This window comes from Silene latifolia, chromosome 7 (genome assembly GCF_048544455.1).
Source record: "Silene latifolia isolate original U9 population chromosome 7, ASM4854445v1, whole genome shotgun sequence".
NCBI classification, from domain to species: Eukaryota; Viridiplantae; Streptophyta; class Magnoliopsida; order Caryophyllales; family Caryophyllaceae; genus Silene; species Silene latifolia.
This window is the reverse complement of record NC_133532.1, coordinates 8,283,601-8,294,888: the sequence shown is the minus strand read 5'-3', so window position 1 is coordinate 8,294,888 and position 11,288 is coordinate 8,283,601. Positions and strand designations below refer to the sequence as shown.

The following is an 11,288-nucleotide window of genomic DNA, read 5'->3' as shown; positions in this document are numbered from 1 at the left end:
CTTCTCTTCAATGACACACCTATTCGCATATGTGCCTCTTCATGACCCTCTTGCGTCTCCTCATGACAATTACTACCACTGCCATTCATACGCTTCAATGACACTAACAACAACGGTCACTAGCAAACAAAACTTTTTCGTTTTCTATGATATACCCCTCGTTTTTTGCAAAAAAAACTTTTTCGTTTTCTATGACAATTATCATGACAGTCATTCATACGCTTCAAGTGACACTAAGTATACAACGTCACAAATGTGCCTCTTCTGATCATTCATACGCTTTAATGACAGTCATTGATCGCTAATGCCCTAATGCTCTAATGACTGTCATTCATATGCTTTAATGACAGTCATTGATATATTTGGCATGACAGTCATTGATCGCTTCTCTTCAATGACACACCTATTCGCATATGTGCCTCTTCATGACCCTCTTGCGTCTCCTCATGACAATTACTACCACTGCCATTCATACGCTTCAATGACAGTAACAACAACTGTCACTAGCCAGTGCCTCTCATTGAATACCGCCACTATCCGTCATAAGTTGAAGACGGATAGTGGTCCTATCACAAAATGCAAGTGGGAATGTAAGTGGAGATATTCATTTCCTTCCACTTGTACTATCCATTTGCATTTTGTGAGAATGACACTATCCGTCAGTGTCCGTCTTCAATGAGAATTTGTGTTACACAAATCAAAGAATGAGAAGAACCTAGCTAATAACCCTAAGTTGTAGGCCTTGGCGAGCAAGAAATGAAGGTCCTAACGAGCCCGAGTGCCCGACTCATATACCCCTACCTACTCAATTTCTAAATTGCTTTCACTACTCTGAAGAAGATTGCAAAACTCACATCGATAGGAAATAATAAATAAAGGCTTTAAGTTACGATAAAAGTTTCTTGAAGTAATTGTTAGAAATTGAGTAAGCTCCAAATAGAAATTGACAATAATAAATTACACCGAATCGATTTATGCTTTCCTAATAGAACAAGTCGACCATATATTAGTGTTAAGGTTATACAAAATTTCTTATTGAGATAAGAAAGTGTCCTCTGTTTTTGGGCACAAAAAAAATCAGAATTATTTTATTTTATGTGTAGTTTGTTAAAGATGGGAATATTTTTTCTGTGAAACATTTTCAATCCATATCTATTTACACATAAATATTGAGAAGGAAGAGAGGAATGTATTGTGAAGAGTTTTGTTGTTTACGGTATTTCGACCCGTATTTAATCATGACTTGACCTCATTCCATATTATAACTCGATATTTATTTTGGTCCGACTCATAGTTAGGCCATGTTCTTTTGAACTGAAACAGATCTGATCTGAACTGAACTTATAGGATCTGAACTGAACTTATAGGATCTGAACTAAACTTATAGGATCTGAACTAAACAGAACTTATTGGATCTGAACTGAACTTATAAGATCTGAACTGAACTGAACTTATAGAATCTGAACTGAACTTATAGGATCTGAATTGACTTAAATTAATTTAATTTTAATATTATTATTATTATTATTATTATTATTGTTATTTTATTATTATTATTGTTCTTGTTGTTATTTTTATACTCTCTCTTATTCATAATAACTCTCCCTCTTTTCTTTTCCATCTATTCATATAACACTCTTCATTTTCTTATTTAGTAAAGTTTTATTCTTATTTTAATCACCTCACCCCACAACAATACCCCACAATACTCATATTTTATCTTATTTTAATCACTTTATCCCACAATAATACTTATTTTAATCATCTTACCCCACAATAATATATTCCCTCTCTCCAATTACCTTACACCACCACAATACTTTACAATAAAATAACCCTCCCCTGATAAGAAAATATAATCTAAAACACATGGTAAAATAATAACATTTTTGCGCTTTATATACATTGGTTTGTTCATACAATATACTACGGTTACATTACGATAAAAAATAATGAGAAGAGTGATAATTTTGTTTTGAAAATAATAATGTATATATGTATCGAATAATTAATAATGTCAAATGTTTTTCCGGCGGTTTAAAAAAAAAATACTCTGTATATTACTTTTCTAAACTGAATTTATAGGATCTGAATTTATAGGATCTGAACTGAACTTATAGGATCTGAACTGAACTGAACTTATAGGATCTGAACTGAACTAAACTTATAGGATCTGAACTGAACATATAGGATCTAAACTGAACTTATAGGATCTGATCTGAACTGAACTGAACTTATAGGATCTGAAGTGATCTTAAATTAAGTGACTTTAAGTCCAAAAGAACATGACCTTATTGACTATATTTTGACTGATTTCTATACAACCCCGATATTTAACATGGTTAATTCTACCTAGACTAAATTATTGCAAAAAAAAAAAAAAAACAATAAAAATGTCCTTGGCAAAATTAATTGTAAACAAACAAGATTTTTCTCAATTGCCCTTTTTAAAAAATTATTCAATATGAGATTAGTTTATTTGGTTATTTTTAAATTTGTCTATACTCCGTGATATATAGGTGCACGCGATTGTATTTTGAGTAGCTTAATTGATTGAATATGAAATTAACAAGGTTTTAAATTGGCACGTCATTAATTTTCATCTCACTTCATCATATTTCGATTTGAGAACAAAATTGGTTTGCAAAATTAATCAAGAAATCGAATTGAGTAATGTCATAAAATACGTATTTTGATGACATTTTTTATTTTTTTGCCTCAAACTAATGATTTTATTTTATAAGTTTTGTCAAATTATTTTAATAAATTTTTTTTGTCACGAACCTGATAATAATAGTCTATTGTTTTTTTTTCAAAATTCACTTAACCACTCAATGTTCATTTTTTTTTTTTGTGTCTGCGTGTATTTCTCTTAAATTACTAATTAGTGAATAATTCCTTGGTTTAATTACCAATTTAGCAAAGAATATTTGTTGATATATAGTAAATAGTAAAAAAAACAAAGGTACATGTATAAGTACACATGGACAAATAAAGTAAAAGCAAAAGTAAAAGTGAAAGGAAAGAAAAGAAAACAACCACTGACAAAATCTAACTGTTTACATGTGAAGAGACTTAGGAGTGGGTGGTAAATAAATACAATAATAAAGCACAAATTCTCATTGAAGACATGACATATCCGTCACAAGCTGAAGACGGATACTATTTTACCTTACAATGTACCCACTTTTTCTCTTTCTGCAACACTATTCATGTGGTCGAACTCTCGAAGCAATGTAAACTCATTCTACCCTACATTGAATAAAAAATACAACCACTTGTAGAGGTGTAGTTGCATCATGTATGCATCGTAGGGTTGTAGTTGCATCATTAGTCTGGCTACAGACGGATATATTCGTTTATAATTAAAGACTAGTTAAATAATTTGAAAATAGTGACATTTTTGGCCCTATCATTTCACTTGTTGCTTGTCCTATTAGAAATGTGGTATTGTATTTGACCCGTTTTTAGTTATAGACGGATATGTGCCGTCTATAATGAAATTTTGTGTGCATACATTCATTCGTTCATTTTTCTTATCAGTTAGTCTTGCTATAGACGAGTATATTGGTCTATTGCTATAGACGGGTCAAAAACAATGAAAGTACTGACAATTTTTTACTCCCACCACCTCACTTATTGTTTATCCTATTAAGAAAGTGGTATTGTATTTGAGGCGTATTTCATTATAGACGGGTATCTTCCTCTTGTTATTAATTGCTATTACAATTCGTCTTTCTTATGACGTTAAATTACGACGTTCTCAAATGTGATGATTTTAAGATAAAAAATAATCAATAGAAAAATGCTAATTATCAAATAATAATCACATTTTTTATTAAAATTGTACATTTAGGTCTATAACAATTTATGAAGAAAAAAAAACACCCATCATAAATGAAAATTTGCATAACTACTGTGAAAAGAAGAAAAAGAAAAAGAAAAAGAAAGAGGTAGAAAGAGACAAGTAGACAACTACTCTGTTCACATGTGAATGATGTAATCATAGAGATTTTTGGGGTATCGTAACTTGTTAGTTATCCATTTTAAATCTGATAAAAAAAATAATTATCACACTTTTTTAAGTAAAATTTTGTTTTTTCTGACTTATTTTCAGTCTATTTCAGTTCAACTCAGCTCAGTTCAATTCAGTTCAGCTTCCTTCACTCCAGTTCAGCTCCATTCAGTTTAGTTCAGCTCAACTCCATTCAATTCAGTTCAGCTTAGTTCAGCTCATTCCAGCAATGCTCGATGTGCCATCTGAGAGGAGGGCGTTGACCCGACCTGGATTCGAGCAACGCTTACTTGAGTGTTTTTATTCGAAACAATTATTTTTACTAATATCATTATTAATATTGACATTATTCCATTTACGCAATTTATTTTCGCAGTACACTTTTTACTCAATTCAGTACATTTTTCCCCTAAGTTTCCATTTGCATACCCTTATACTACACCCCCAAAAAATTAAATTCTCTCAAATTCTAACAATACAACCTCCTAAATCCATCATATCTTTTCAATTATGAACTATAATTAACAGTAAAAAAACGTCTTTGATTAGGTAATTAGAAATTAGTCATGATATTAGGGTCGTGTTCCAATTTTTTGTATTGTGTTTGTTGTATTTAGAGTTTTGGTTATATTCAGATGCTATTTGGTGGTTACGGGTCGTGCGAACGGAAGGGCTGGTTGTCAGGTGGGCGTATGGCAGGGCTTCGCGGGTTTGTCGTCGAAATTAGGGGGCGTGGGTGGCATGCAGAAGAGTGTGGGTCGGAATCTGGTGATCGTATCAGAAAGCATTTTAAGGATGATGCTTGCGTGGTGGTCGGCAGAGGAGGCGGATGAAGGAAATTGGTGGTCGTCGGTGAGGCAGACGACGATTCGCCTGTGGGAAGTGGCCGGTGGTCGTCATGAAGTTGGATGGCGGGGTGGAAGTGGGTGGGCAGGAGGTGTTTGTAGGTAGTTGGTGGCAAGGGGGAGGATATTTAATTGTATTGTACGGTGGTCTTTTCTGTTTGGTGTATACCGTATAATATTCCGGCAGTACACGAAAAGAGAGAGGAAAGATGAGAGAGATTGAAAGGGGAGAAATGAGAGGGGTAAAATTGGAAAAGTGTACTGTATTGAGTAAAAATCGTACTGCGAAAATCAACACCCTCTATTTATTATTGTTATTAAGAATATTATTAGTAAAAATTAGAGTACTATTTTTTCATTATTATAATTTATGATTATTCATATATAATATTATAATTTGTTTCTTATAAATATTAATATTAGTATTAGTATTATACTATGAATATTAATATTATTATAGTTGATAATAACAATAATATTTATTATTATTATTATTATTAATATGATTATTTGATTAATTCAACTTTATTGATTGATTGAGTTGATTTAATTAGACTGGCAAAAAAGCCCGACCCGATTGACCCGACAAAAAAAGTGACCGAGACCCAAGTGACCCGAACTACATCACCCGAATTTGACCCGAAACCCAAATTGACCCGGGCAGGCCGAAAATGTCCCGAGCATTCTTGACCCGAAATGGCCTGACCCGAAAATGACCCGATCCGAAACCAACAAACCCGAAAATGACCCGACAAAATATAACTCTAATTGAACCAAAAAGACTTGAAATGACAATTTCTATATTATTCATTGACCCGAAAATGACCCGACCCGAAACAACCCGACCCGCTTGACCCGGAACTGACCCGACAACAAACCCGAAACAGACCCAAAACCCGAAATGACCCGTCCCGACCCGAGTTAACCCGAAATCAATGAGAAACCTGAACTGACCCGACCCGACACTACAAAAAGAATTAAAACAGGCGACTGAAATTGGCGACTGAAATCAGTCGCCAAAATCAATTTGGCGATCAAATCGCCAAAGGTCGGTCATGACCTTAGTCGCCTTTTCTAGCTTTGGCGACTAAAGTGATCGCCAAATTTGGCGATCGACAAATCGATCGCCAAATGTCAAAAATGGCGATCGATAGGGTAGTCGCCAAATTGGCGACCGATTAAAGGTAGTCGCCAAATTAGCGATCGATTAGATCGCCAAATGCTTTTATCGCCTTTTTTGGGTGACGTAGCTTGATTTGTCGACCAAATTTGGCGACTAATTTGGTTTTGGCGACTACAAATCAGTCGCCAAATTGGCGACTACTTTGTCAATCAGTCGCCAATTTGGCGACTACCTTGTCAATCAGTCGCCAATTTGGCGACTGCCTTTCAGTCGCCAAAACACAAATCGCCGCCAAAGCCATCGTAAGTTTTGGTGGTTTTTTCGTTTTCATTCTTGCTAGCCAAATATTTACAACTCGCATACAAACCGATGTTCCACAACACCATACATCCCAAATTTCAACACACAACACCATACATTTCAACCCAACACCTCCCAATTTCTCAAACTTCATTTCATATATTGAAAATGAAAGTTTTACAAGCTAAGCTATTCTAAATGTTCAAGTCTAAAGTGTTCAAGTTTTACAAGCTTACATGCTAAAATCATCATACTTGGAAGCCAACACCGGCTCCACTCCCCCCTTGTGGACCATGCGGATCATTTGGATCGTAGTTGGGTCTAGGTCCGGGGTTACAACCTTGCCACCAAGTCTCAAACATTGCCATTCTTTCCTTCATTTGGCGCAATTCTTCATCACGTTTGGCATCACGTTCATCACGCTCTTTTATTTGACCTTGAAGTTGACTAATAATTCCCGGTTGATACGTGTTGCCGGGAATTGTTGAAGTCGATCTTCTACGCGTTTTCTCATAGAAAGCAGGTGTTGAACTTCCGGTACCATACACATGCCCTTTCTTGAAGCCATCCACCAACTTATACCATATGTCATTATCCAGGAGTTTCGGATTGGCGGCTTTTTCTTGTTCAAATGCTTCCTACAATATTAAACAAATGGTTGTAAGTTAATATGGTAACCACCTTATATACGACATTTTAAAAGAGAGTAAATTAACAAAAATTAAGTGTTACGGAAACTTACATATAATTGCTTGTCTTTTGGCTTAGTCCAAGTTCTAACCCCTTTGTGGTCAACCCTGGAATGCGTGTCCGAGAAACGGTTAAATGCAAATCGCAATCTATTTGTGACTTCTTCTTTCCTCTCTCGAATGAAAAAAAAAACATACATGTTAGAAAATCAACAAAAAATCTAACATAAAATAAACATGTTGCATTGAAAACAAAAAAAAAAGTGTGAAATAATAGACAAACTTACCCCCAACATACGATTCCAGAACGATCGTGAACCCGCGTAATGAGTAGGCTCGTTCACGGCGTCTTCCTTTCCTCCTCTTTTGTTGAGGGATGCTTGCTTAGACTTCTTCTGAAAAGCTTCACTTTTGGTATGCTTTATTAAGCCTTCATACTTGTCACCTGCAATTACACATATGAAATCATAACTAATAAGTTACTGATATTATTTATAATATAAGAGAGTATATACTAATTAATACAAATAACAAAACAAGTTAATTAAATACCTTTCATGTGCTCTGGTTCCTTTGGGCGCCTAACTACCTTCCAAATCACGTCCCGATATCGTCGAGTACCGACTTCCTCGTACCTGATACGGACATTCCGTTCTTGAGACGGTGACCAAGCATATGCTTGCTACAAAAAAAAGCGACAAAATTTCATATTAGTATTTATAAAAGTATAACCTTGGTTATTAAAACAAAGAAATACGGAAAATATATACCCGAAAGTTATTGAACCACGCATCTCTTTGTGCAGGAGAAGCTTGTGTCCACGATGTAGGAATTGGACCCACGAAATTAGTCTTCGTGCTTTTCGTGACACCTCGTACCACGGAATCGTCCATAAACCTGCATTTATTTTGAACATGTAAAATTACAAACAATTATTATTTAAAAAAAAAAAAAAAAAAAACAACAAAATAGTAGACTAATAAAGAATAAAACTTACCATAATCCCGCCGGCTCAAGAATTATCTTATTATCCGAAGTGTACCGTATCGGCACCCGTGGTGTCTCGTCGGTAGCGTCAGTCTCCTCACCGTCACCGTCTGTCTGCATAGATTCTTTGAAGTCTTGGTGCGAGAGGAAAGTAAAACAATTGGTTACATGCTATTAGTTTCTTACTCTTTTTGGCCCTCTTACTACCGTTGCCTTTTTTCAACACCAAAACTGTATCTCCTTCACTTGTCTCATATCTATCCGCCCCACAATCTTTACATTTGTCAAGCAAAGCATCATATTTCCAAAATAGCATACATCCTTCAGGACATGCATCAATCTTTTCATGTGGTAACTGAATACCTTTAACTACTTTTTTGGTAGTATAGAAACTTCGGGTCATGATATTATCATCGGGGAAAGATTCCTCAAGGAACGAGGCAATGCCATCAACAGCAACAAATGGCATATTGAACTCACATTTCAAGGTAATTAGCCTAGAAGCGGCTTGTAACAATGTCATTCTGCTTCCTTCATACAAGGGTTTTTCTGAGGCTTTTAACATGTCAAGAAAGGCTTTTGCTTGTGGGTGTGGCGGTTGTTCTTCAGAAATAGTTGTATGGTCATCACTATTAAAAATAGTGGAATCCATAGCATCAACAACCATCTCTCTATATGGGTTCTCATCATTTTGTATTTGTTGGGTGTGAGTTTGTTCATGAATTGGAGAATATGCTTCTCCATGTGAAATCCAATTGTAATAATTTGGCTTAAACCCGTTTATAATGAGATGTTCTTCTACTACAATGTCAAGTGGTATTTGAGGTTTTTGCATTTGGCACAAGGGCACCTAAGTTTTTTGTCTACCAAGTCATATTCATCTTGTTGTTTAGCAAATTCAATAAACTCGCTAACACCCTTTATAAATCTAGCGGTAGGACGTCTTTTCTTATTGGAATGGTCTAATCTTCCTTCATACATCCATGAACGTTCCAATCTCTTCATTTTAATCTAAAGAAGACCCCAAAGAAATTTAAACATTTTTAAAAAATAACAATAATATTAAATACAAAATTTTAAAATTATACTCCACATTATACAATAAACATATGAAAATAATATATAAATATTGTCAATAAGTAATCCATCGTCGAATGGGGTCCTTATCACTCCAACCTAAACCCGTCAATGTACGTTTCAAGTCACTAGCAAACACACTTGTAATTTATTAATGAGGAAAAAATTGGCAAACAATTCTTCGAGTTCTCCAAATACACATATACATGTATTCGGAGAACATTAAAGGGATCGCCACCAAACTCATTCCTCATTAATAAATCACAATTACGTGTTTACTACCTAAATGACTTGAACGCGTACAAAGACGATCCCAAAATGGGGACTATTCAAGAATTACTCCTAATGAGTAATTCTTGAACGAGTACTAAGTCAACATCAAATCAAACAACAACACAATCAAGTACTAAATTAATTAAGTCAATCAATAGCCCAATTCAACCACATAGTAAAGGCTTCTATCCTAAAGTCCGTAACATAATTTGAACTAAAATTAGTAAATTTAAAAAGTAACCGGTAAGAGGAGGTTACCTAATCAAGTAAAAGCAAAAATGAAAAGAAAACAAGAAGCAACGGCTCAAGCGACGGTGGTGCCTAGCAACGGTGACAACCCCGAAAAGAGAAAAGAAAAACAAAAATAACAAGGTTATTCTACCTCAATTCATCAATAACATGAATTATCAAACTAAATTTATCAAAATCAAGTCCTAAAGAAGGTTCTACTTAGCTAATAGATAATTTCTCTTAATCCAAAAGACGGTTCCACTTAGCTAATTCCATTAATGCAAAGGACGGTTTCACTTAGCTTAACATTAATAATAATAAGGCGGTTTAATTAGTAATAATAATAATAATAATAATAATAATAATAATAACAATAATAATAATAATACAAATACTAATAATAATACTAATACTAATACTAATAATAATAACAATAATTCCCTTCCCCCACCGCCACCACCCACCGCCACCCTTCCCCCACCGCCACCACCCACGGCCACCCTTCCCCCACCGCCACCACCCACGGCCGACCTCCACCCCCACCCATAACCCTAAACCTAAACACAAACCCCCTTAATCATTCCCTTTTAATTCAAACACAAATTAAACTAAATCTAACTACAAATTAATCTAACATACTAATTACAAATAAATCTAACAAACTAACCACAAATTAATCAAACTAACTACAAATTAATCTAACAAATTAAACAAATTAAACTGAAATTAAACAAAAAAAAACTAACCTAATTAAAGAGAGTGATGGAGGCAATGAGAACGGTGGTCACGGTGGTGGAAGTGGTGGAAGTGGTGGTGTGGTTGTGTGGTTGTTGTCGTCATGCTTTGTTTCGCTTTCACTTTTGCTTTCCTCTTTTTTTTTTTTTTTTTTTTTTTTTTTGTTTCGAAAGAGTAAAGCAGGAGAGAGGTCTTCTGTTTTCTATAAAAAAATTTGGCGGCGAAAAGCAATTTGGCGGCGCCTTTCGATCGCCAAATTTGGCGACTACTCCTACATCGATCGCCAATTTTCAAAACACGGTCGCCAAATAGATTCCTTTTTAAAAAGTGACAAAACTGGTTTCTACTAAGAAAATTGGCGATCGAAATTCATTTGGCGGCGAGTTTGATCGCCAATTTGCGACTACAAATAAATCGATCGCCATATTTTAATTCTCGGTCGCCAAGCTTTATTCCCTTTTAAAAAAAAAGTCGCCAAATTTGGCGATTTCGATTTCATCGCCAATTTGAAAATCGATCGCCAATTTGGCGACTAAATAGATCGATCGCCACTTTTTTGGTCGCTTTGTTTTAGTTTTTCTTGTAGTGCGAATTGACCCGACCCGAACCCGACCCGTTGACCCGTTTTGCTGTGTCTAAGTTCACTCTATTCGATTGATTCGGCTCGATTCGATTCACCTTCATTGGGACTTCATTGATTGATTGATTCAATTCAATTCAATTCAATTCAACCCTAAACCAGAAAGAACAGGGCCTAAGTGTTCTAAAAACACATGTTAATAAACTTATTTATTATCTCATCAGTAATGTAAGTATAAACTTACTTTATCATAATTATTGAGAATTTCTTGTAAATTTTTCTATGATAAGTTTATTGACCTGTGTACTTAAGGTACACATTAGAGAAACCGTAAATAAAAACAAAATAAATTAAAATACATAGCAAAAACTTCCACTTTAGACAGAAACTATCCATCATATGTTGTAGACGGGTTAAATATCACACCACTTTT

At 34.8% G+C, this 11,288-nt stretch overlaps 1 protein-coding gene across 1 annotated transcript; it reads right to left on the bottom strand.

Annotated features, from left to right (window-relative positions):
• Positions 1-374: 374 nt before the first annotated feature.
• LOC141589672 (uncharacterized) lies at positions 375-8,079 on the bottom strand. Its single transcript, XM_074410304.1, has 5 exons — positions 7,970-8,079; positions 7,743-7,869; positions 7,525-7,654; positions 7,260-7,417; positions 375-476 (listed from the first exon to the last, which is right to left on the bottom strand). The coding sequence occupies exons 1-5, from the start codon at positions 8,077-8,079 to the stop codon at positions 375-377; spliced, it is 627 nt and encodes a 208-aa protein (XP_074266405.1).
• Positions 8,080-11,288: the final 3,209 nt, after the last annotated feature.

Bases quoted from the DNA above. Each gene is read 5' to 3' on its own strand.
- LOC141589672 (XM_074410304.1), bottom strand. From the start codon at position 8,079: ATGCAGACAGACGGTGACGGTGAGGAGACTGACGCTACCGACGAGACA. The intron at 7,655-7,742 runs GTATATATTTTC...TTTTTTTTGTAG, and splicing joins CGTGGTTCAATAACTTTCGG to CAAGCATATGCTTGGTCACC. The intron at 7,418-7,524 runs GTATTTAATTAA...GTGTAATTGCAG, and splicing joins GGAACCAGAGCACATGAAAG to GTGACAAGTATGAAGGCTTA.